Source organism: Marmota flaviventris, chromosome 10, assembly GCF_047511675.1.
Source record: "Marmota flaviventris isolate mMarFla1 chromosome 10, mMarFla1.hap1, whole genome shotgun sequence".
Taxonomy (NCBI): Eukaryota; Metazoa; Chordata; class Mammalia; order Rodentia; family Sciuridae; genus Marmota; species Marmota flaviventris.
In genome coordinates this window covers 124608599-124634988 of record NC_092507.1, presented here as the reverse complement: position 1 = coordinate 124634988, position 26390 = coordinate 124608599, and the positions used below count along the sequence as shown (strand labels likewise).

The 26390-nt window shown below is 47.1% G+C and overlaps 1 protein-coding gene across 5 annotated transcripts; it reads left to right on the top strand.

The window, feature by feature from the left end:
• Nucleotides 1–1301: 1301 nt before the first annotated feature.
• On the top strand, nucleotides 1302–26124 carry Cd160 (CD160 molecule). Of its 5 annotated transcripts, none has more exons than XM_027956157.2 (5): nucleotides 1302–1385; nucleotides 15858–16002; nucleotides 17672–17998; nucleotides 21858–22037; nucleotides 24839–26124. In XM_027956157.2, the coding sequence occupies exons 2-5, from the start codon at nucleotides 15921–15923 to the stop codon at nucleotides 24844–24846; spliced, it is 597 nt and encodes a 198-aa protein (XP_027811958.1). In that variant the 5' UTR covers nucleotides 1302–1385; nucleotides 15858–15920; the 3' UTR covers nucleotides 24847–26124. The 5 variants fall into 5 exon arrangements, with proteins under 5 accessions (XP_027811958.1, XP_027811960.1, XP_027811957.1 ...); XM_027956159.3 differs by lacking the exon at nucleotides 24839–26124 and adding an exon at nucleotides 24296–24832 and having other exon boundaries at nucleotides 21900–22037; XM_027956156.3 differs by lacking the exon at nucleotides 24839–26124 and adding an exon at nucleotides 24296–24832.
• The last annotated feature ends 266 nt before the right edge of the window (nucleotides 26125–26390 follow it).

Genomic DNA, 26390 nt, shown 5'->3' with positions numbered 1-26390 from the left:
GTCCTGTACGTTGCTGAGGCTGGCCTCAAACCTGGGATCCTCCTGTCTCAGCCTCCAGAGTAGCTGGGATGACAGTGGTGTGCCACCATCCAGCTAGGAATGCCCTGCCACATAGATAGATGGATAGATAGGTAGATAGATAGATAGATGGATAGATAGGTGGTGTAGGTGGACAGCATGCCTTTACTGTGTTTTACCTTTGGGTGGTGCTGAGGATCAACCCGTGCCTCACGCGGCCAGGCAGGCGCTCTGCCGCTGAGCCCAGCCGGGCCATGCCAGCTCTACTTTAGCCAGCCCTCCTAGTGACTCCACACACACGGGTTTGAGAACCACGGCATCTAAGTCGCTGCCCCTGCAGAAGTGCCCCACTGGACCACCTGGTTCTCTCCATGTCCAGAACTCGCGTCCTCTCACCACAGGCAGGGACGGTTTTGGCTGCCAGCTGCACAGCTCCACTGCAGACCCCTCGGGCGGCCTCCCTGACAGCTCCCTGCTCCTTCCCCTTTGGCCGGGAGCAGCTCAGTTCTCTCCTCCCACTCCCCAGAACCTGCTCTCAAGCCAGGTGCCGTGGTGCCCACCTACTTGGGAGGCTGAGACAGGAGGATCCCACGTGTGAGGCCAGCCTGGGCAACTTTAGTGAGAGTCTGTCTCAAAATAAAAAATAAATAAAACTTTTTAAAAGGCCTGGGATGTCCCTCTGGGTTCAGTCTCCTGCCCCGGTGTGTGGCGGGGGGCTGCTCCGGGAAGCACTGGCAGCTTGCTTTACACCTGGGGCACATTGTGCCTTCCCGGCTTCTGTCTGTCCAGTTCTAGCCTGACCACGGGTCACCGAGTAAGATCTTTTACCCTAAGGTAAAAGAAGCAATTTCAGGGCATGGTTTTTCTCGGACTGTCCAGCACCTGAGTCTAATTCTAATACAAAAATCTGTGGGGTGGGCGGGCTGCAGTGGCGCCTCCTGTCATCCCAGCAGCTCCAGAGGCTGAGACAGGAGGATCGTGAGTTCAAAGCCAGCCTCAGCAATAGCCAGGCGCTAATCAACTCAGTGAGACCCTGTCTCTAAATAAAACACAAAGTAGGGCTGGGTGTGGCTCAGTGGTCAGGTGCCCTGAGTTCAATCCCTGGGACCTCCCCCCTCAAAAACATGGGTGGTGGGTGGTAGAAAGGGAGGAAAGTGGAGGAGGTGGTGGTGGAGAGAAAAGAGCAAAGCCTACCGTGCGGGTAGGGGAGACAGCGGCAGGAAGACCCCCGAGTGCTAAGAACCTACTCTGTGGTTTTCAAAGACCAAGTAGGAGAGCGGCAGGCGCCAGCAGGCGGAAGTGGGGAGCTGGTCTGAGAACGTGAGCTCGCAGCCTGAGAGCAAGCGCGTCCGTCCGTCTGTCCTGAGGTAAGGGAGCCACTGGGACCTGAGGTCTGGGAACGGGGACGGTGACAGCTGCTGTGGTGAGGGCTGGCTGTGCTCAGGGAGAGAGCGTCGGTCCAGAACCCCCAGACCCCAGGACAGGGGCCGGGGCCGGGGGCTGGGGGTTGGGACAAACCTCGGTGACGTCGCTGGGAAACTGCTTCTTGGGGGCAAGACCTTCTGCCCTCAGAAGTCTGGGGAAGAGAGGGCCGGGGCGGGTGCTCACTCTTCTCCCAGGGGCTCCCGGGAAGAGCCACAGGGTGTCACAGGAGGGTGCCAGGCGGGCACCTGAAAGGGCCTTCCCCGACAGGCCCAGCCCCGCACACTGCTGCAGACATGGGGCTGCTCCTCGTGGGGGTGCGCATGGGGCGGGGATGGGGCGACAAAGGACAGAGTGGCCTTTTCATAGATAAAGAGGAGACAAAGAGTCACTGGAAGAGGGGGGGGCTGTGGTCAGTGGTCGGGCACCCGCCTGGCTCAATCCCCGGCAGCACAAAGCAAATAAACGGATGAATTACGGAAGAGAGGTACCGAGGTGTGGAGCCCCACGTCCAGGCCTGGACAGCTGCTAGGCCCCCAGAGCTGCCTGGGTGGCACGCGGACAGAAGCTCAGCCACAGGGGGAGCATGCACTGGGCTGCCGCGAACAGAGCGGCCGCGGCCCCTGGTGGGGTGTGGGCAGAATAAGGTTGAGAGTTTCAGGGTGACACACGCAGTTGAGGGAATCATCCCCTGTTCAGCTCCAGAGCTCTGACGGACCTGGCCGCCCCTGAAGTTCAGGGGGTGTGGCCCTCTACCAGGCCCATGGACGGTCCGCTGTGGGACCCATGGGTCTGGGGGAGACGATGTGTCTTTTCCGCCAATCTCTGATTGAACGTCGCGTTCTGCCTTAATCATAAACACAGGCAGGGCGTCGCCACAGAATCTGCCGTCAACAGAAACCATGGAGGTTTTCAAATCTCCTTACAGTGGTGACGACTCCTGCTGTCCTGGAGCGAGGCTTTATCTGATGCGTCAGGCTACACTCTGTCACACGTTCTTGTCCTGACAAGGGTCTCGAGGGACCTTGTTTCCTTTGTGTTTTATCTCATTATCATCGGCAGTGGCCACTGAATCCAGGGAGCTCCACCACTGAGCCACGTCCCAGCCCTTTTCTTTCTTACTTTGAGACAGGAGAATTGCTGAGAGCTGGGTCCTTGTCCCCAGTGCCAATCCAATAACGAGAACACAGTTTTAGGGTTTTTGATACTTTTTTTAGTTAAACATGGCCACGATGTCTTTATTTTGTTTGTTTATTTTATGGGGTGCTGAGGATGGAACCCAGGGCCTCACATGGGCGAGGCCAGCGCTCTGCCACTGAGCCCCGGCCCAGCCCCAGAACTCAGTTTGAGAACAAGGAAAAGGAAGCTTTATTGTGGGCTAGCAGAGGAGAGGCACAGGGCTCGTGCCCCACGGCCGGGGCTCTGCCATCACAGGAGCAGGGGGCTTTCAGAGGTGACTCAAAGGCGTCTCTCCAGGTGTTCTCTGCTGGAAGTGTGATTCCCTCGACAATTTGGGATTGAGTCATTTCTGAGATCTTCTGACTCCTTCCCCAAAGCCTGGATTACTTGGTTCCCAGGGTGGGTGTGTGCTCAGGGACAGACGGCTCTGCGGAGGACGAGGAAGAAAGGTGGTCCCATTTCCCTTGAGATCAGGGAGAAGCAGGGAGAAAGGAAGAAAAAGAAACGTCCATTTAGAAAATAAGTTGAGAAATAAGTAAGTAAGTCCCCGTGGAGAGCAGCCAGGGCTGCATTCACAGCACAAAGGGCCACTGTTACAGGGAGCCTCGCGGCGTTGCTGGGGCTGGCTCTGACCTCGCCACCCTCCGGCCTCAGCCTCCAGAGAGTACAGGCTGGGCCACGGCACCGGGGAGTGTGGCTCTGCTCTGAACAGGCTCTGGCTGTGCAGCTGGAAATGAAGGCCCCTCCAGTCACTAGTGAGATCTCCTCTCTGGGTCCCGGCGTCGAACTCAGTTTCTTTTTGGTGCTGGAGATTGAGGGGGTCGCTTTATTGCCGAGGCACACCCCTGCCCTCTTTAAAACGCCATCTTCTTTCATGTAGAGACAGGGTCTTGCTGAACTGTCAGGACCTCGCTGCGTTGCTGGGGCTGGCCTTGAACTCGCGACACGCCGCCCCGGCCTCCCCCGGAGTCCTGCGGAGAAGGCTGGGGTGTGCAGCCCCTCTGAGGTGGACTCGGGCGGCAGTGCCAGAGACAGAGCCTCTCCCCCAAGTCTTGTCGCAGCAGCCACCAGGAGGACTCACTCCCCAAGGCCCTCGGGAGAGCTTTAGGTGCCACGTAGCCACCACGACATCCCTCGGGGCGTTGAGCACGCAGGACCCGTGAGGCCACGCAGGTCCACCAGGCCATGAGGGCCACAGGAGGGACGGGCCACAGGAGGGACGGGCCACAGGAGGGACGAGGGCCACAGGAGGGACGGGGACCATAGGAGGGACGAGGCACAGGAGGGACGAGGGCCACAGGAGGGACGGGCCACAGGAGGGACGAGGGCCACAGGAGGGACGAGGGCCACAGGAGGGACGAGGGCCACAGGAGGGACGAGGCACAGGAGGGACGAGGGCCACAGGAGGGACAGGCCACAGGAGGGACGAGGGCCACAGGAGGGACGAGGGCCACAGGAGGGACGAGGCACAGGAGGGACGAGGGCCACAGGAGGGACGGGGACCATAGGAGGGACGAGGCACAGGAGGGACGAGGGCCACAGGAGGGACGGGCCACAGGAGGGACGAGGGCCACAGGAGGGACGAGGGCCACAGGAGGGACGAGGGCCACAGGAGGGACGAGGCACAGGAGGGACGAGGGCCACAGGAGGGACAGGCCACAGGAGGGACGAGGGCCACAGGAGGGACGAGGGCCACAGGAGGGACAGGCCACAGGAGGGACGAGGGCCACAGGAGGGACAAGGGCCACAGGAGGGACGAGGCACAGGAGGGACGAGGCACAGGAGGGACGGGGGCCACAGGAGGGACGGGGGCCACAGGAGGGACGAGGGCCACAGGAGGGACGAGGGCCACAGGAGGGACGAGGCACAGGAGGGACGGGCCACAGGAGGGACAGGTTTCTCACTGACCCTCACAACAATCCCAAGAAGGGAAGGTGATGGTCACCATTTTATGGGTCAGTCAGCTCATTTTCTCACATTCTACGAGAAGTGGCGTCCACGCCAGATTTCTGACCTGGCCTGACTACAGACCGCAGTGACCACCAAATTGCACGTAGTCACCTTCCCGTGTCTCGGTGACCTTTAGACACCTTCCCGTGTCTCGGTGACCTTTGTGCCCCCTGGTGCCTGACTTACCGGATGCTCAGTGAACACTGATAAGTCAGGTAAGTCCAGTCCTAAGGGCTGAGCCCAGAATCTGACCAGGGACTAAGGGCATGGCCCACGTCTTCCAGCTGTGGGGCTCCAGGATCAGAATTTGGACGCAGCCTGGCTCAGGAGCTTGCCTTGCCTCCGGCCTCAGCCTGGGGATGATGGAGTCCTTCAGCCTCCCCCTCCAGTCTCCAAGGCAGCGCACCACGCAGCTCCGGATACTCAGCGTTTTCTTTCAAAATCACCAGGTTAAAAAGAAGGAAAGAAAGAGGGACGTCACTAGGTCACTCTAGTGGGGACTCGGTGCCGAACGAAGGTGTGGCACAAAAGGAGGTGGAGGCTGGGAAGGGCCGCAGCTGGCTGCTGGCTGCTGTTGGGATCTTTTACCAGGACGTCCACGACTTTATAGATCAATGGGAGAGTTGACGGTCGTCTCTTAGATTCCATTTCCTGTTCTTTAACAGTGTTTTCTAGTTTCTGTCCTGTAGGTCCTATCACAGATCTTGCCACATTTTTCTCAGGTACTCCGTTGGTAAAGTTTCAGCTATGTTTTTTATGATTTACTGTTTTTTCTTCTACTGTATTTTTTGACTAGTAATTGTTCCTGAGAAAATCCATGATTAAATGACCACCTTGTCACATTTTGTTTTATACATCAGTTTGTTATTCATATAAATTATAATTACATGATTCATTTCTACATATTTCCTCGTACTCCAACCAGAACTGGATCTACCAGTTTTTAAAATTTTGCTCATCTCGTAGGTGGTGATTCTGAAATTCTGAACTCTGACCTTTTTTTTTTTTTTTTAATTTGCACCTCTCTGATCACTTTTAAGAGTGAAGAATTTTTCATGGTGTTCCTCATTTGTGTACTGCCCAGGCAGATTCTCTACCTTTTATTGCTTCTAATAGTTAAATCTCTTTTGTTTTTCAGATATAAGTTATGTCACATGTAAGAAAGAGTAAGTTTAGGGGCTAAGGTTGTGGCTCAGTGGCACAGCACTTGCCTAGCATGTGTGAGGCCCTGTGTTCAACTCTCAGCACTGCATATAAATAAAGGTACATCAACAACGAGAGAGAGAAATTTTAGCCAGGCACGGTGGTACATGCCTGTAATCCCTTTGATTCAGGAGGCTGAAGCAGGAGGATCCCAAATTCAAGGCCAGCCTCTGCAACTTAGTGAGACCCTGTCTCAAAATGAAATGTAAATAAAAGGGCTGAGGATGTGGCTCAGTGATTAAGCTCCCCTGGATCCAATCCCCAGTAGCAAAAAAATAAAAACAAAGAAATACCGATTTTGCCTCACGATTTCTAATATTTATACCCCTTACTTTACTGTCTGAATCCAGTGTCTAACATGTCCAGAACAATGTAAAATAGTAGAGAAAATAGGAAGCATCTTCACCTTGTTCCCAATATTAATAGAAATGATCCTATATTTTCCCATTAAATATAATGCTGGAATTTTATTATAGACATATATATATAATTTTAAATAGTATTCATCCATCACCATTTTACTCAGAGTTTTAATGGAATGTAAGATTTCATCAGAAGATAATGACTTTCTCTTTGATCTGTTAGAATAGTAATTCTCATAGAGTTTCTAGTACTGAATCATCTAAATATTTCAAAAAGTGAATTCCATTCCACTTGTCATAACGCATCATGTCTTTTATATCCTGCGGTTCTGGTTTGTTAGCATTTTGTTAAGATTTTCACAATAATCAAGGTCGGTCTATAGGTGTTCTTTTATTTTTTATTTATTTTTTTGTAGACCTGTTTTTTTTTTCTTAGTTGTGGGTGGACACAATACCTTTATTTTTGTTTATTTCTATGTGGTGCTAAGGATTGAACCCACGGCCTCACAAGTGCTAGGCAAGCGTCTACCGCTGAGTCCCCACCCCAGCCCCAGCCCTAGACATCCTTTAAATACTTTGTAAGGGTTTAGTATTAGTAAAAACAAATGAGATTTTTTTTTTCTAATGCTGTCAAACTATTTGACTAGCAGCAAAATTATTTTGAAGTATTTCCTCCCAAACTATCCAAAGTAGTGCTTTCTGGAAAGATATTACCAAATAACATTCTTAATTCATTCCACGATTACTGGGGCTTTTAAGTGTGCTTTTTTAAAAATAGATTTATATTTTAATTGACATATAGCAATCATGCATATTCATGAGGTACAGTGTAACATTCCAGTACACACGATACATGATGATCAGATCAGGGTAATTCTTTTTTTCTTTTTCCTTTCTTTTCTCTTTTGAGTGAATTTTGTTCAATTGTAGGTTATTTTTTGTTGTTTGTCTTGGTACTAGGGATTGAACCAAGGGGTGCTTAATCACTGAGCCACACCCCAGCCCTTTTTATGTTTCATCATGTTTTAATATATATTTTAGATGCAGATGGACACAATACCTTTATTTGTTTTATTCTTATGTGGTGCTGAGGATTGAACCCAGGGCCTCGTCCATGGGCGGCAAGTGTCCCACCTCTGAGCTACAGCCCCACCCCTTATTTCTTACGTTGAGACAGGGTCTCACTGAGTTGTCTAGGGCCTCGCTGAGTTGCTGAGGCTGGTCTGGAACTCACAACCCTCCTGAGTTGCCGAGATCCTAGGCATCTGCACTGTGCCGGGTGGTCATTGGTATTTTTATAGAAAATCATTTCAACCAGCTTTTCTAACTTTGTAGCACAAAGAGCTATGGGAGTCTTTCATAGCTGTCTGCTTATCTTTATGACTCTTTCTCTACTGCATTTACCTGGCTGTTTTGCTTTACTGTGGGTCGCGGGCCAGGAGGGGCCTCAGACGTGCGATTAAGACTTAGGCTGGAGCCCAGGGTGTGATGAAGACTTGGGAGGCGGAAGGAGGAAGGATGAACAGAGGTAGAGCTGGGAGTTTTCTGTGAACTAAACTCTGGGTTAGCGGGAACCTGGGGTAAAGCTGAGGTACCAGAATATGAAGGGGCCCTGGAGCATGGTCCCACTGTCACCTTCCGCACATCTGATTCGCCCAGCCCCGGCTTTCAAAGGGTGGGAAGGAGGCAGCGTGGTCCCTTGGGTGGCCCAGGGGACCCAGGGCCTTGCCTTTCACAGAGGCTCCCAGGGAAGGTGGTGGGGAGGAAGGGTGAGGGGCTGGGGCTAGGCCGCAGTCGCAGAGTGCACACTGCAGCACCCTAGACAGTGCGCACCACACGGGAGAAACTGCTCTGGGCCTTCTCTTAAAAAATGTTTTGCTTTTCGCTGTCGTTGGACACGAGTGATTTAGATTTATTTATTTGTTTCTCTGTGGTGCTGAGGATGGAACCCAGCACCTCACAGGTGCTAGGCAGGTGCTCTACCCCTGAGCCCCCGCCCCAGCCCACTGTGCATTCCTCTCTCTCTTGGCTTGCAGTAATCCCCCTAGAATTCACCACCACTTTAAATATTTTCCATTTGACCCCTCTGATGGTTAATGTCATAATGTATTTTAGTCTTTCTTTCTCTTTTCTTTCTTAATCCAGGGGTGTTTTACCTCAGAGGTCCATCGCTAGTCTTTTTTATTTTGAAACAGGGTCTTACTAAATTGCTGAGGCTGGCCTCCAACTTGTGATCCTCCTGCCTCAGCCTCCCGAGTCGTTGGGATTATAAGCATGCACCATACCTGACGAATTTCAAATTATATACCTTTGTTTCTTGGTCCTTTGAAGAACAGTTATTGACTGCCCCCCCAGTTGATTAAAGAAGAGGAATTTAACATCCCAATATTCCCCTGTCTTTCAGTATTTAGTAGTGATATCCAATGCTTCAGTCCTTCCAGGGCTCATCTTCATAAATTTAAATAGAATATGTAAACCTAAAGGTTTTATATGATTTTTTTAAACTACCGTTTGAAGATTGGGAGAATCACAAGGACATTTTTGCTCTTCTCCTTTGTCTTTTTTGTAATGTACTTTTGGGGGCAGTGGGGTATGTCTTTTTTGTAATGTATTTTTGGGGGCAGTGGGGTACCAGGGATTGAACCCAGGGGCACTCGGCCCCTGAGCCCTATTTTGTATTTTATTTAGAGACGGGGTCTCACTGAGTTGCTTAGCACCTTGCCGTTGCTGAGGCTGGTTTTGAACTCATGATCCTCCTGTCTCAGCCTCCCGAGCTGCTGGGATGACAGGTGTGCACCGCTGCGCCCAGCTACTGTAATTTACTTCTTAAAATTTTACATGGTCAAGGTTTACATTTGTTCTAATACACCAAGTGATGATCTGTGTTATGTCTAGAGGTTTATTTTTTGTGGGGGAGGGTACCATGGATTGAACTCAGGGGCACTTGACCACTGAACCCCACCCCAGCCCTATTTTGGATTTTATTTAGAGACAGGGTCTCACTGAGTTGCTTAGGGCCGCACCGAGCCGCTGGGATTACAGGCATACGCCACCACCTCTGCACCTGGCCCTATAGGTGTGTTCCACCAGTTGACACCAGTGAGGCGCACTAGTCAGATGATCATGTATATATTACTTCCAATTAGATCAAACAGTGTCGTTGAGTCCAACAAAAAATATAATATTATGGCATTAAATCTGTGCCTCTTAAAAGAGAATGTACAGGGCGGGGCTGGAGCTGTGGCTCAGTGGTAGAGCACTCGCCTAGAAACATGCGAGGCCTTGGGTTCAATCCTCAGCACCACGTGAAAATAAATAAATACAACAAAGGTGTTGTGTCCAACTACAACTAAAAAAATAAATATTAACAGAGGGGGTGGGGAGAATGTACCAGCCTCTTGTGGTGGCACACACCTGTAATCCCAGATACTCAGGAGGCTGAGGCAGGAGTATCACAAGTTGGAGGCCCAACTGGGCATTTAGTGAGTCCCTGCCTCAAAATAAAAAATGAAAAGGCTGGGGATGTAGCTCAATGGCAGAGTGCCCTGGGTTCAATCCTCAATACCCCCAGAATAAATTCAAAGATGATTATTCATGAGCTCGCAGTTCTGTGTTGGGCAGTTTGGGCTGGGCCAGGGGTCCTGGTGGAGGCCCAGGCTCCGTCGCTGTCTACAGCCATCTGGAGGCTGCCTGGCCCTTCACAGCTGCCTGCTTGTGAGTTTGTCACTGGTTTCGTGGCGTCATGGTCGGAGACCTTTGTTACATATATTCACAGACCACAGAGACCAAGAGGAAGTTTGTTTTTAGAACTTCAATTAAGCCCCATATTCCAGACTGTGCCCTGGTCCCTGGAGGTTGTGCTGTAGGACGATGCTTCACGGTGAGAGTCAGCATGAGGGTGGGTCTGTCTGGAAGGGAGACAGATGACAGTGGGACGACTGACTGTGCCCTGTACCTCTTAGGAGGCCGTGAACACTCCTGGGTCACGCGCATTCAGTTATCAGACACCTGCCTTAGAGCCCTCCATTCTGATGTCTTCCTGTCTCTTCATATATTCTGTTGTCCGGCATTTTATCATGTTCTTTTTATTAATTCCACAAACATATGTATGTTTTACTTTGACCCCATAATTTGACCAGGATATTTTTTTCTTAAAATTGTTATTGTAAACACACACACATGTAATCTACAAAACACATAAAAAATCCCTTTTATTGTTCCCTAAACTCCCGTGCCATTACCAAGGAAAACACTCTCTACATTTTGAAATATTGCCTTCCAGGCGTGTATGTGTGTGTGTGTGTGTGTGTGTGGTGTGTGTGTGTGAGTGTGAGTGCACATGTGCAGATGGACACAGCTATATTTATAATCAGACACATGCATGCACATACGAGTCTGTGTTCATTAAATTATATAAGTATTATAGGTTTCTCACAGCAAATCAAACAATTTTAAATGCTACAGAGAAAAATGAATAGACTGCCCCACTCCCCTCATAACATCCCTGAGGTGAACAACATGAACAATGTGTTATCGTTCACGCCTTTCTCTGTGGTCTATAAATATATGTGACAAAAGTCTCCCACCATGATGCCATGAAACTAATGACAAAACAGAAGCAGGCATCTGTAAAACACTCCCTTAGTTAGGAAATAATGGTAAATGGAAAATATTCCATATCAGAACCTATAAGAATCAGTTTAAGTGATAACAAAAGAAAAATTAAGTGATTTTTATACTAAAAAATGAAAATAAAGTATCTAACTCAGGAATTTAGAAAATGAAAAAAAATTAAATCTTAAGAAAGCAAAAGATAAGAGTTAACAGTGAAATGTGGAAATCAATAAGTAAGAAAATAGAAAATGGCACAACTAATAAGTAAAATGAGCTATTTATTCAGGAAAAAAAAGCAAAAAAAGATAATTAACTAATGTAATCAAGAAAAAAAAGGAAGAGAAAGCACAAATACCCAAAACAAAAAGTTTTTAAAAAGCCACAGATGCAGCGGAAGTTTTTTTTTTTTTTTAATACTTTTGGTTGTCAGAAGACCTTTATTCAGTTTATTTTCATGTGGTGCTGAGGATAGAACTCAGGGCCTCACACATGCTAGGAAGAGCCCCACCCCTGAGCCCCAGCCCAGCCGCAGAGGAAGTTTATAGAATTAAAAGGGATTCATTTCTCAGTTTCATGAATACAAATTGGGAATTAAACAGATAATTTTCTTACACACACACACACACACACACACACACACACACTTATAATCAACCAAAACTGGTTCCAGTAAAGAGAAAATATTTAACGACTAACTACCAAACGGGAATAGAGAAAAGTTATCAAGGTCCAACTTCACAGAAGCATTAGGGCCAGAGAATGTCACTATAGAATTCTACTAAATCTATAAAGAACAGATTATTTCAAAATCTTTTTTTTTTTTTTTGTGGTGGTGGTGGTGCTGGGGATTAAACTCAGGGCCTTGTGAATGCTAGGCAAGCACTCTGGCAACTGAGTAGCTCCCCCAGCCCTCCAAAATCTTTTTCTAAAGTAAGAATAACATTTATTCTAAAATTCTATTAAAAAAAAACACCCCAAAATTTTAAAAGTCAGTCTTATTTGAGAATATTGAAGTAAAAGTTTAAATGAAATATTATAAATCAGAATTCAGAAGTGTAGTTAAAGAATAATATACCATGAGCAAATAATCTTGGGTTTTTTGTGTCTTTATTTAGAATTGCATGACTATCAATTTCAGGAAACCTATCAACATTGATCATCAAACTCACTTGTCTATAAAGAAAGATCCTGTGGTCATTTTAGTTGATGTTTAAAGGCAATTAAAAATCATTCAGCATCCATTCTTGATTATTTTTAAACTCTAGAAGTAAAGAATATTCCTTAAGGGGGCCGGGGCTGTGGCTCAGTGGCAGAGCGCTTGCCTAGCAAGTGCGAGGCCCTCGGTTCCATCCTCAGCACCACATAAAAATAAAATAAAGGTACTGTGGCCATCTACGACTAAAAAAAAAAAAAAAAAAAATGTTAAAAAAAGAATATTCCTTAACATAACAAAATATCTGTCATCCCCACAGTTAGCATCATGGTTCACAAGAAAACAACCAAAACATCTAACAGTAAATTAGGAAAAAAAGACTGAGGGTCAATATCACCACCATCATTTAACACTTTCTGGAGATAGTAACCAACACAATTAAAAGAAAGAAATTAGAGATATAAAATGGTACAACTGAATAATGTACAACTGAAAAATCCAGGAGGATCAACGGAAAGAGTCTTGCAAATAATGACAGGATCGAGTAAGGGAAGGTCCCTGAGTCTGAAATCGATAGGCACAATCAACAGCCTTTCACCCCTGCGCAGCAGTGGAAAGTCAAAGGTGTGACAGTGGTGGGGAACCAGCGCCTCCTCCTGTGGATGGGACTTGAGAGCACCCGAGTAGTGACTTGTTCTGGGTGAGCAAGGCCACTATTGCACACTACAGTAAACCCTATAACATTGTCAACTTGGGCCACTCACATTGATGACCCTTTCTTCCTCAACCATAAACCAACCTTAGCTTACTGCAACATTTTTACTTTATGGACTTGATTTTAAAATTTGACTCGTAAAACTCAGCTTAAAACACAAACACATTGTACAACTATATAAAAACAGATTAATATTCTGTAAGCCTTTTCCTATTTTCAAATGTTTAAAAACGTCTTTTCTATTAAAATAAAAACAAGGGCTAGGCTGTGGCTCAGGGGTGGAGCACCTGCCTGGCTCGTGTGAGGCCCTGGGTTCCATCCCCAGCACCACAAACCCCCCCCCCCCATTAGCCTAGCCTACCAAGGTCAGGACCACCAGGGTCACTGTCCTGCACCTCGCGTCTCTTCCCACTGGAAGGCCTTTAGGGCCCTGACCCACAGGGGACTGTGGTCTCCTGTGGAGGCACTGCCTCTTTCTGGGATCCATCCTGCAGGACTCCTCGAGGCTTCTCTCCAGGAGACGTCACTTCAGACACGTGCATGGGGTTGCTTGGATGCTCCTTTGTTCATCATGAATGTGCCCGTGAGCAGACGGTGCACCATGAACATGCTTCTCTATCAATGAGAAGGTTTTGGGGTTGGGGTCCGTGCTTTCAGACTTTTTAAGGAGCTTTCTGAGGTCTACAAAGCTTCTTCTAAACCCTTGACTGTGAATTCTTTTTGAGTTTTTTTTTTACTTCTCCTTCGGTTTCCTTTTCTGAGCTGGGGGTAGTGGTGCACACCTGTGATCCCAGTGACTTGGGGGCTTGAGGCAGGAGGATTGCAAGTTTGAGAGCAGCCTCAGCAACTTAGCAAAGCCCTAAGCAACTTAGCAAGACCCTGTCTCAAAACAAAAAGGACTGGGGACATGGGTTAGTGGTTGGGCACCCCTGGGTTCAATCCCTAGTACCCACCCAAAAGTCCCCTTTTCCCTTGCTTCTTCTGCAGCTGTGTCCCTCCCCCACTCCCCTTATAAAGGACAGAACCACCGCTGTACATGCCACCCGTTAGGAACCGAAACAGAGTCATGGGCGTATGGCTGCCTGATATTCTGTTGTACAGATCACAGTTCATTGATCATCTTCCTATTGATGATACTCAGGGTTTTTGTCTTGTCTTTCAGTTTGTGTTTTTTGATACGGGTGTAATTTTTTAGTGGCCATTAGAAGATATAAATATAAAAAGTAGCCAGGCACAGTGGTGCACGCCTGTAATCCCAGAGGCTTGTGAGGCCGAGGCAGGAGGATTAGAATTCAAGGCCAGCCTCAGCAATTTAGCAGGGCTGAAAGCAAATTAGTGAGACCCCCATCTCAAAATAAAAAAAAACAGGCTAGGGATGTGGCTCAGTGTTTAAGCACCCCTGGGTTCAATCCTTAGTACCAAAAATAAATAAATAAATAAAGGTAAACAATGGTGCTCACTTTAGCAGCACATCTACTAAAAAGTAAAACAATAAAAATATTGGAAGAAAACAATAACCTTAAGCCAAGGGAAATTTCTTAAACAACACTGGAAACTCAGGCAACTAAAAAGAAATGTTCATTTAACACTACATACAAATGCAAATTTTTAAGAGAAAAAAAAAGCACTATAACCAAGAGACAAGAACAAATTGGCAGAAAATGTTTTTAATATGAAATTTATAGAAACAGAGTAGAATAGTAGTCACTAAGGCCATAAAAGGGGAGGGAAGACCCAAGGAGGTTGGATAATGGGTACCAAAATAGAGTTAGACAGGAGGAGGAAGTCCTAGTGGTCCATAGCACAGCAGGGTAACTGTGGCTACAATCATGTGTATATAAAATACATTTCTCTACATACGCATCATATATTTAATAATGTGTTTCACAAATGCTGTACATGTCATATATTTAATAAGGAACTAGAGAGAGGAGTTTTAAGATCCCCAATACAAAGAGATTATTGAGGAGCTGGGAATGCTGATTATCTTGGTTTGATCATTATACACTTGCTATATTAACACTCCCATACTCATAAATGCATACAATAATCGTATGTCCAGTTTTATTATTTTCTATGTTTTTTGTTTTTGTTTGTAGTTCAGAGGATCGAACCTAGGGCCTTCAGTCTGCTATGAAAATATTTTGCCACTGAGCTACATATCCCAGCCCATGTGTCGATTTTAAAAGTTCAGCCAGGTGTGGTGGTGATGCTTCAGATTCCAGCTACTCAGGAGGCAGAGGTAGAAAGATCACAAGTTCAAGGCCAGCCTTGGCAATCTAATGAGCTCCTGTCTCAAATTAAAAAAATAAAAAGGGCTGGAAATTTAGCTCAGTGGTAGAGCACCCCTGGTTTCAGTTCCCAGGACTGAAAAAAAAAAAAAAAAAAAGAGAGATTCTAAGCAACTCAGCGAGAACACCTCTAAATAAAATACAAATATGTCTGGGAATGTGGCTCAGTTGTTAAGTGTCCCTGAGTTCAATCCCCAGTACCAAAGGAAAAAGAAATAGCAGCTAGATTAATCTCTCTAATATAGAGAAAACTCCTAAAAGTTGAGTTTTACAAAAATGCAAAAATATGAACATGCAATTAATAAAAGAGGAAATACTAATGACCAATAAACACATGAAAAGATCTTCAACCTCACCAGTCATGGAAATGCAAATAAAACCACAGTAAGATCTAATTTTTCATCTTTCAGATTGGCAAAAAATGTGAAATACAAATAAATCCAACACAGGCAAGGGCATGAGCAGATGCACACTATCAAGCATTCCTGGTGAACATCTAAATGTCAACAACCTTTTGGCGAGCAAGATGATCAGGGTGAAAAAAGATTCAGTGTGCATATTCTTTGATCCAGAAATTCAATTTAACTTAGAAAAACCCCTCTGTGAACAGAGGCATCGGTGTGTCCCTGGGCCTCTCTCCGGCCCCGACTCCTGTCTCCCATACACCTCGTTGGGTTTGTGGTCCCACTTCCAGGCCACTAGACTCTTTTATGAAGACATGCTCAATGTCTTCACTTCGCTGATTTGTTTTACGTGGTGCTGAGGATGGAACCCAGTGCCTCACGTGTGCGAGGTGAGTGCTCTGCTGCTGAGCCCCGGCCCGGCCCCAGCTGGACTCTCAGTGCCCCAGCTCCCTCCACCTTCACCGCAGCCAGCCAAACGAGGCCTGAAACAGGGAGACGGGCCTCAAGCTCTGGAAGCTCCGTCTAGGGGTTCCCCTGTGCTTTCAGGAGCTCAAAGCCAAGGACATCGGCAAAACCGACATTAACTTCAAGTTCCCGCGGCTGCTGACAATGTGGAGGACACTGGCGGCACCTGGCAGAGGCTGCTGTGCCCTGGTCATCCTGATGACAATTGTGGACATGCAGCCTGGTGGTAAGGACCCCCGGGGAGAGGGGACTTCGGGGAACCCTGGGCTCATGGGGAGGGATGATTCCAAGTTTTGCTCTGTGTGTGTGTGTGTGTGTGTAAGAAAAGGGCCCACTCTTCCTGACACTGGTGGGCGGGTGACTTCTTCCTCACTGTGCTAGCATTGCTGCCTTCTCCGTCAGACATCTTCCCTCTGTATATGTTGACGAGAGCCTCGTAATCTGGGCCATAGGATTCCTTCAGGCTTCACCCGCTGCACGTTCCTAAGGTGTGGATCTGAAACCCACATAATACAATCTTGTCAATTTCAGCAACCCAATGACCTGTGCCTTGGTTTATTTATAAAATGGTAACAATGATACCTGTCTCCATGACTACAGTGAGGATTAGGTGGATAAGAAAGCATTCTAATAAAGACCCTATATAAGTTCAATTTGGAGAATAGAAATAAATATATTTCTGAATTAATGGGATTGCAGGTTTCCCTCAGATAGGGCTCTAGGTGCTAAAGTACTCTTTTTTAATATTTATCTTTTAGTTTTAGGTGGACACGATATCTTTATTTTACATTTATGTGGTGCTGAGGTTCGAACCCAGGGCCTCATGCATGCTAGGCAAGTGCTCTACCCCTGAGCCCCAGCCCCAGCCCCAGCCCCAACTGAAGTGCTCTTTTAAGGGAGTAGACTTACCACGGCCACCGAGGAGAAGCAGGCCCCAGGTGGGGGGGGGCAGCAAGGTCAGTACACGTCTGGTGGATTTTTAGCGGAGCTGAATGTAGTCAACGCTTGGGTTTTGAAAGGAATCGAGGTTCAGGGAGCGGAGGGCGGACAGAAGAGCCTGCAGCATTGGGTCACAAAGTGTGAACTGCAAGGAGGGACGTGAGGAGAGCAGGGGACACAGGCGCAGCAGGTCAGTGGGCTGGAAAGTCAGGTCAAGACACCTGCGGGGCCAGAGCAGCACCCCGGGTTCGTCCCACTGTCTGTCTTCTCCGTTTCTGTGTCCAAGCTGTAGATCACCGATAGATAAGATCATCAAGTCTGCAGATTCATGGTCTTTGAAAGTCATGGTCCCTCAATAACTTGTCTGCTTTTCCAGTCAGTCCTCGTTCTGATTCCACATGAAGACCATTTTTAAATCTCTCTACTGCCGGAGGCCCCTGCCTCACCCTTTCATTTCATAGGGAATGACAGGTGGTGTGGCTCTGTGGAGGGCAGGCCTGGGTTCAGTACCTAGCACCCCCACAGCACCAAGAGCTGACAGGACCCGGGCACTTACTCTCAAGTCTCAATTCAAGGACTAAAACCTCTCTGTGACGTTTTCCTGATTCCTTGGATAGATGCGAGAATCTCTAAGTGTGTTATGATTCTCTGCTAATCTGTTTCTGTATTAGGCTGTAACTCTTGGTGAAGCCCCTGTCTTGTCCGTCACATCCCTGGCCCGGTGCACAGTGTGGAAACTAAGCTGATTCATTGTCTCTGAACTCCCCTTCCCAGGTGCACATGCTGCTCACTGCTCCGGAGTTAGGTAACTGGCCTGCAGTCAGAGTCAGAACTTGTCTCTTGTCTCCCAGGGTAGCTGCTAGGTTGGGCTAAAGACCTCCCGTGAAGGGAGCAGCTATGGTGGGCCCAAGCCGCTCCACCTGGCCCCTCTGGGTAACCTGCTCTTCACGTTCCAGGAGGCCTACACATCACCAGCTCAGCTTCCCAGCACGGAGAGCAACTGACCTTCATCTGTACGCTGTGGCACAAGAGAGAAGAAGCCGAGGGGTTCATAGTGTTTTTGTGCAAAGACAGATCTTGGAACTGCTCCTCTGAGGTCAGCCTGAAGCAGCTGAGACCTAAGAGGGATCCCGAGATGGACGATGTCAGTGAGAAGTCCTCTCAGCTGGTGTACACCATCAACAGAGTCACACCAGGGGACATCGGGACGTACCAGTGCTGTGCCAGGAGCCAGAAACTGGGTTTGCACCTTCAAGGCCATTTTTTCTCTGTTTTAGTCACAGGTAAGTCCCTGATATCCCTAATGCCATCATAGGTACTCTCCATCTTGGGGAAAGTCCTTCTTGTCACTCAATCCTTTGGCATCATGCCCACTGGCAGATAGTGCCATTTTTTCAAAACACACATGCGAAGGAAATCTCATTGTCTTTAATTCAAAAAGTCTGGGCTGGGGCTGGGGCTCAGTGGTAGCGCACTTGCCCGGCATGTGTGAGGCACTGGGTTCCATTCTCAGAACCACATATAAATGAATAGAATAAAGGTCTATCAACAACTAAAAAAAAAAAAAAAAAAAATCTTGGGAGTGGCCATCTTATTTTTATTGGGAGACTGAGTCACAGTGGGGGTGAAAAGAGTTGTCATTATAAATGGCTGGGGCTAGTAAAAACAGGCACAGGTGTGGGGTTTAGGCTTCCTAACTCCTAATTTAGAGTTCTCCTTAAGATATGGCTATATTTCTAAAAAAGGCAGGGGGGTGCATTTGAGATAAAATGGGGGCTTGACTTAAGGAGCATTTAGTTGCAAGAAACAGAAACCTACTGAAGCCACCACGGACTCAAGGTGTGGGTAGAGATAAAGCAGAATATATAATACAGTTGCCTTCAGCTGTTTCTCAGAATCAGACATCAGAAAGCTGACAGGGGACAGGTGGTATAGCTCTGTGGTAGAGCACGTGCCTCATGAGGGCAGGTCCTGGGTTCAGGACCCAGTACCCCCACAGCACCGAGAGCTGACAGGACCCAGGCCCTCGGGACCGCGACCTCTCCAAGACAGCAAGGCCTCTGCACATCTCCTGCATCTTGTGCGGGTCCTCTGGTCCATTACTACCTTGGCACTGCCTGCACATGGCCACCCAGCCCCAACTTCATCGTGGGCCCAACAGAGGGTGCTTCTCTGTTCCTGTATTCCCAGACAATAGAGCAAGTCTTCCATATTCTGTGAAAAAAAATTATCCCCCCCCCAATGTATCCAGCCAAACTACCCATCAATGTAAGAAGAGATGCTTTCAGATACGAATGACAAAACACCTAGCCTTTCACGGGGACTTTGGAAGAAGTGCAGAGGGATGTGCTTCAGTAAAACAAAACAGCGAAGCAGGAAAGTGGACACATGGGCTCCAAGAACGTGGAAGAGGGAAGAGGGAAGGAGATTCTAGAATGAAAAGAGGCCAAAAAGGGGAAAAAGAAGAGAGCAAGAGAGGACTTGGGAGAGGAGAGCTCTGGGGAGAAAAAGGCAATTAACAGATCACCTTTCTGAACCTATGACAAACCTGATAAAAAGATTCATGACGTGGACCTGGAAATTCTGTCAGCAAAAAATCATTTTAAAAAATAAAATTTCAAAAAGAAACTGCACATTACTCTGCAAAAATGACATTTACAGAATTTGAATTGGGCTGTGAGTAGAGTGCTGGCCTAGCATGCATGGGGCCCTGGGCCCAATCCTGAGCACTGGAAAGAGGGCACCATATCATCATCACCGCAACAGAAGGTCGACAGGTAATGTTTACGCTGCACTATTAACAAGTGGCAATATGAGCATAGTATTTAGGGAATAAGACATTTAAAAGAGTTGGCAGTCATCATCTAGGGGATAAATCTAGGAGGATAAGAGGACACTGCTAATATCATCTAAAAAATTCCAACACTGTCTTAATTATTAGAAAAATAATTATCCTCTCCTCCCCCCACCAAATAAAAAACCTAGTAAGGAGCTATTTGACAAATGTTTTCATCGTATCCTATGGTTGGTTACTAATTAATTAAGATTTTGTACTTCACTTTTTTTCTCTGTCCCAGGGATTGAACTCGGGGGCACTCGACCACTGAGCCACATCCCCAGCCCTATTTGTATTTTATTTAGAGACAGGGTCTCACTGAGTTGCTTAGCGCCTCGCCATTGCTGAGGCTGGCTTTGAACTTATGATCCTCCTGCCTCAGCCTCCCAAGCTGCTGGGATCGCAGGCGTGCGCCACCGCGCCGGGCTCCACTCCGTGGATCTAGTCTCTTCCCTGCTTCTTAGTATCTTCCTGACCTAGCTGCAGACCTAGCTGCGGCATCCGGCCCTTCTCTAACTCCTGGCTCCTTCCTCAAACTCCCCCTCGTTGGCTTCTGTACCTGTCCCCTGGTCCCCCCACCTATAGGGTTTCTTTAATCTTCTTCTCTCTTCCATTTCTTCCTCTCACCTCTTGAGTCCTTCCTAAGACCCTTCACCCCTTCAACTTCCTCTCCTCCGTCTGCATCCACCCTCATATCCATCCCTGTACCTCCTTGCAAAGGACCCATAAATTAACCTCTCCAGCTTCAGCCTCTCTCTTTTTAATATTTACTTCTTTTTTAGGTGTAGATGGACACAACACAATGCCTTTATTTTTAGGTGGTGCTGAGGATCGAACCCGGGTCCCGCCTGTGCTAGGCGAGCGCTCCACCGCTGAGCCACACCCCAGCCCTTAGTCTCTTTTGTTGTCAACATCCCCACTGACAAGTGGACTCCCGGCTCCCAGATGCCCTACCATCTCCTGGACACCAACACTACCCTCCCGAGCCCGATTTCTGCACAGGATTCTCAATGCAGACCTTGGTTCCGTTTGATCCCAGCACAACATTCACACTGAAGGGCGGGGCGGGAGCAGTCAACCAGACCTTGTGATTCCGTGGTTCTCATCCCTAAGCCAGTCAGTTACTTTGCTTCCCAAAGACGCTTCACAAGTCTCTTCCTCCAACCCATCCTACATACTGCCACCAGACACACTAAAATGCTAATTTGCATATTCCACACCACTACTCTTCAGAAAGTATAAGGCATTTTTTTTTAAAAAATCCTGGCACTGGAGGCTCTGCAAAACTTTATTATTTTGTGAATACTTGCTCTAATTAAATAAATGGTTACCCTTTTCCATTTGCCTAACAAATATTTATAATCTATCCCAGGTACAGTGCCAGGCGTTGGAGAAGAGTATGAGGTACAGTGTAGTCCTTGCTCCTTACAGTCTAGTATTCACATTCTCCTAATACATTCTAAGTGTTTCTGCTTGTGGTCGTTTTTCTTAACAAAGAATGCCTTTCTCATCCTTTCCGCCTATTTAAGCATCAGAGCGCATCAGGTAATCCCTAGCTGTGGAGATCAGGTTTCCTTTGGAAACTAGTAGGACTAGACAGGTAACAGGTGACATCACTAAACAAGGCTTTTCACATCATGAGTGCTTACTACGTGCCAGGCATTGTGATGAATGTTATTTCATTTTCTCTCCACGTGCTCTTGAAGTAGGTGCTATACTTGCCCTGTGACAACTAAGCTCACCCAGCAAGTAGATGATAAAAACCCACATGTATTCTAACGTCCAAGATTTTAATTTTGTCACGTTCTTGATCCACTCCAGAAGACGGTCTGTGAGTGAGTTGGGAACACACAGGTCCAAGGTGATTAAGCTGTCTTAGCCGTCTCTGGCAGAACTCTGGAGTTCCTCCAAGGTCTCTCTGCAACCCTGGATTCTACAGTTATTGCTGCTTAAGTGTACCACCACCACCACCCGCGTTAAAAATACTTATTTGGACAATGAATTATGCTGGGAGGTATCCTTAGAGATCATGTGAGATGTTCTGAGATGATGTGAAAGGAGATGATTTGTGAAACCTTCCCTCGATCCATGATTCCTTTTTAAGACTTGGGGAATTATTAAATTTTCACACAAAATATTGTTTCATCTTTGAAAAATGAATGTAATATTCATGCATTTAACAAATAAGGAAGTGATACAGAAATAAGAATCCTGCACTTTTTAAAAGAGTTGTTTAATCAGGTTTTTGTAAGTTCTGTCCTAAGTCGCTACACAGGGCAGAGAGTGCATTTCGACACCGTGCACAGGTGGAGAGACCCTCTCATCATTCCGACTCCCCTTTGAACCAGAGACAGGGAACTACACGGTGACAGGACTGAAACAGAGAACGCACCCCGAGGTCAGCCAGAGTGGAGGCGCGCTCAGCTCAGGTCTCCCACAGGAAAAGCCGTGGTTCTGGCTCTTCACAAGCCTGGTGGCCTTCCGAGGTATGTTCACAAGGACGTCCGGCCCACGAGCAGGGGAGTGCTGTGCCTCTGCTGCCTTGGCTTTCTCCGGGAGGGGAGAGGGAGATGTTCCTTGGGCCCTGGCTATCACCATGTCCTCAACGGAGTCCAAGGTCCTAAAACTCCCCAAGCGGCAGTGGTGACGCGCCTCTGATCCCAGTGACTTGCAGGCTGAGGGAAAGGGAGCAAGTTCAAGGCAGCCAGGCAGCTTAGTGAGGCCATCTCAAAAATTCAGAAAGCAATGGGATGTGGCTCAGTAAGATTGGGGAATCATCAAATTTTCACACAAAATATTGTTTCATCTTTGAAAAATGAATGTAATATTCATGCACTTAACAAGGAAATGATACAAAAATAAGAATCCTGTACTTTTTAAAAGGGTTGTTTGTTTATAAGGTTTTATGAGTTTTGTCCTAAGTCGATACACAGGACAGTAGAGTGCACAGGTGGAGCACCCTGGTTCAAGTCCCACCACTGGGGAACACACTGAGTCAGACTTCCTACTGGGTAGGACGGAGGCCGTGGGAGAGGCAGGTAAATACAGGCTGCCAGTGCAGGTGATGAACAGATGTACTGGCTACAAGGTGAGGCCCCGTGCCTTTACCTACTGCAGGAAAGGGAAGAAGGCAAGACGCGGACTTGGGGAGGAGGGTTTAACAATGCAGCTGCTCAACAGAGTGGATGTCCAGACTGACTGTATAAATACTTTGTAGCTAAGTCCCCTGAGCACCATTTACAATGTGAAAGAGGGTTTTCCCCCTTAGATAAAAAAAATTTGGAACTTCCAATAACTTTTCATCATGCTTTTGTATAACAAGTAACTGAGGCGCGTTTTCACCTGTCCTCGGCACTTTTCTTCTTCTTCTCTCTCTCTTTTTTTTTTTGTACCGGGGATTGAACTCAGGGGCACTCGACCACTGAGCCACATCCCCACCCTATTTTGTGTTTTATTTGGAGACAGGGTCTCGCTGAGTTGCTAAGTGCCTTGCTGTTGCTGAGGCTGGCTTTGAACTCGCGATCCTCCTGCCTCAGCCTCCCGAGCTGCTGGGATGACAGGAATGCGTCACTGCGTCCGGCTGTCCTTGGCATTCTTAATTCCATTTTTATTTAGGATTTCCTCAAAATAATAACTACCAGGTGGAGTGTTACCAGAATGTAGGTTCTGAAAACACAAAGACTTGTCTTATTTACCCCAACAAAAAGACAACAGCTGACACATAGTTGGCTCTTAATAAATTTCTTAAAGAACTTTCAATGATGGGTCAGATGCTTTCATGGTGAGTCATACAATCCCATACAAGCAAATATCCCAATTACTCATCAGGAAACAGAAATGACCTACTCTCTCCACCTCCATCACCATCTTCCAGAATCAGGACCAGCAAAACCTCCCTATGCCGGCCCCTTAACTGCAAATCATCAGACAGACACCTACCTTACCTTTTATCCTTGGGAAGGATTCGTAAATGGAACTGCCAGTTTCCATATTTAAATACAACTCTACAGAAGTCTGACCCTTCCAACATGATTTATTGAATCCAAATACCCTGGGATGATTAGGCTACTGTTATTATTATTAATTTTTTTAAAAACTGGACACAACATCTTTATTTTATTTATTTATTTTTATGTGGTGCTGAGGATCGAACCCAGGGCCTCGGACATGCTAGACGAGCGCTCTACTGCTGAGCCACAACCCCAGCCCCTAGGCTACTGTTATTAATAAAATAAATTTTATTTCTTCAGGTATAATAAAAACTCTAAAGGAGAAAAAGTCTAACCACAAAACCTTGCTCCCTGTAGTCTAGTATCACGTTCACTAACCACCTTCAGCTCCCAAGTTGTCCTAGAACAAGATCTCTTGAGCTTCTGTCCTGGTTTCAGTCAGGTGAAAAGTGAACACTAACATTTAATGATCTTTCTCCTATATTCAATTCAAGTAACTTTATAGGTACACACACCCCCCCCAAAAAGAAAGAAAATTCAACGCTGAATATTCGATTAAACAAGAAAATATGTACTATTTATCAGCTTCTTTTTCTTTATCCTCCTCTTCCAACTGAAGGCTCAGCGGAACTATGGAAGAGATAATGTTCAGTAGAATAAAAAGTCCACATTTTCTTGGGTCCAGAAGGATCATATCGACCAAGTTACTGGGCTTATGTGTGAGGAAAGGGAGGGGGAGTTTGCTGGAAGCCGAGTTCAGTGGCGTTCCTGACCCGAGGTCACTCTGCCAACAGCCCCCTGCCGTGTGTGGGAAGCCACCTGAACTTTCTGAGCAGCGTCTGTTTCTTCTTTGTCCCACCTTGCAGCCAGCAGAGACCAAGGTTTGCTCCCTCCCCACCTCCTCCAGGGTCAGCCAGGTCTGCCCAGGGATACGACTCTGGTCTAACAACAAGACACAGCGTACACGGGGCCGGAGCCGACACCTGTGATTCCAGACACTCTGGAAGCTGAGGCAGGAGGGGTACAAGTTCAAGGCTGGCCTCAGCAATTCAGTGAGACCTTCAGCAAATAAGCTGAGACCCTGCCTCAAAATAAAAAATGAAGCACACTGGGGATACAGCTCAGTGGTAAAACGCCGCTGGTGCCAACTCCCAGTCCTCCCCACAGGGAGGGACAAGGCGTATTCTACGTTTCCTTCCCCTTTCCATTCCCTCTGGTCATCAAGGCCTAGGAAACCGTCCGTCCCAGGACAAGGACAGACTCTTACCGCGTGAGGTGTATTGTTTCAATTCCACAATGTGAGATAATAACACAAACTTTTCACCTTCTTTCCACAGCTTTATGAGCTTTGTGCCAGAAGAAACTTTTTTTAAAAAGTCAAGAAAGATGAATCCAACAACAGAGAAAAAACAACCCAGAGAGTCGGGAGCAGCACCTGAGGGTCAGTCGGTTCATTCCCGACACCCCTCCTCACTGCCAGAGTGAACCTGCCTTTTCCCCACATTCGCACCAGTAAATTAAAAAACAGATTTAACAACAGTCCTCAAATATTGGGTAAGTGTGTGTGTGTGTGTTTTACCACAGAACTCTTCTCCATCCTCCCACAAGACCGCAAAATAAGCAAGTCAAAAAATTGAGAACACCATTTTTTTTCCTGGAAGAAATTTTTATTTTATACTATAAATGAAAGAGAGAAGAACCCAGCAAAGATGGGTGAGAGGAGAGGTGGGCCCGACCCGACTGGCTGGGTGTGAAGGAAGGACGTGAAGACAGACGGTGCCCGGCAGCACCACACAGCGCGGCTGGGGCGGAGGCTCTGCAGACCAGGGCAGCCCATGACTGTCCAGCTCCAACCAAGCGTTTGCCACCTTCTGTAGCCACTTCTCCCTCTTTTAACTCAACGCCCAGGGCAGCACTCGCAGTCTTTGTTTCCTAAACTCAAAACCCCCCTTGTCTTTGGATAGATCTCCTGCCATGGTTAAGCAGAGGAGGGAGCAGGATATTTCCAATAACTGGAACCACCCGACAAGACGGCACATGTTTAGCTGGAGCTAATGGCAAGTCCTCAAAAGACAGACACCTTGAGATGACGGACCTACCAAATGTGAGAAGTCAGGTTGTGGGCACCAAGAGAGCTAAGGCTAAAAGACATCAGTACGAGCCTCATTAAGGACGGTCTTGAAACTCAAATTAAGAATTTTGGACACTGTTAACAGGAGGATCACAAGTTTGAGACCAGCCTCAGTAACCTAGCAATCCCTGTCTCAAAATAAAATTTAAAAAATAATGGACTGGGGACGTAGCTGAGTGGCAGAGAGCCCCAGCATTAAATCCCCAGTACCCACCACACACACACACCAAAAGGTCTGTATTTATATTTGGACATTACATCTATATTTCAACTGGATATAGATTTGATATAGCAGATAAGGATAAATCGGTTTAAAAATATTACTGACATCCTTTTTGTTATAATACTCATTCATCAAAAATACTAAAACTGGGTGGGGCTGGGTTGTGGCTCAGTGGTAGAGCACTTGCCTAGCACATGAGAGGCCCTGGGTTCATACCTCAGCACCACATAAAATAAAAATGAATAAAATAAAGCTATTTTTTAAAAATACTAAGACTATAGTTGTCATGTTGTTGGGAAGGAACTAATGATTTGGGAGCCTTAAAAATGATACTTCTAGTCAGGCATGGTGGCGCACACCTGTAATCCCAGCGGCTCAGGAAGCTGAGGCAGGAGGATCATGAGTTCAAAGCCAGCCTCAGCAAAAGTGAAGCACTAAGCAACACAATGAGACCCTGTCTCTAAGTAAAATACAAAATAGGGCTGGGATGTGGCTCAGTGATTGAGTGCCCCTGAGCTCAATCCCTGGTACCAAA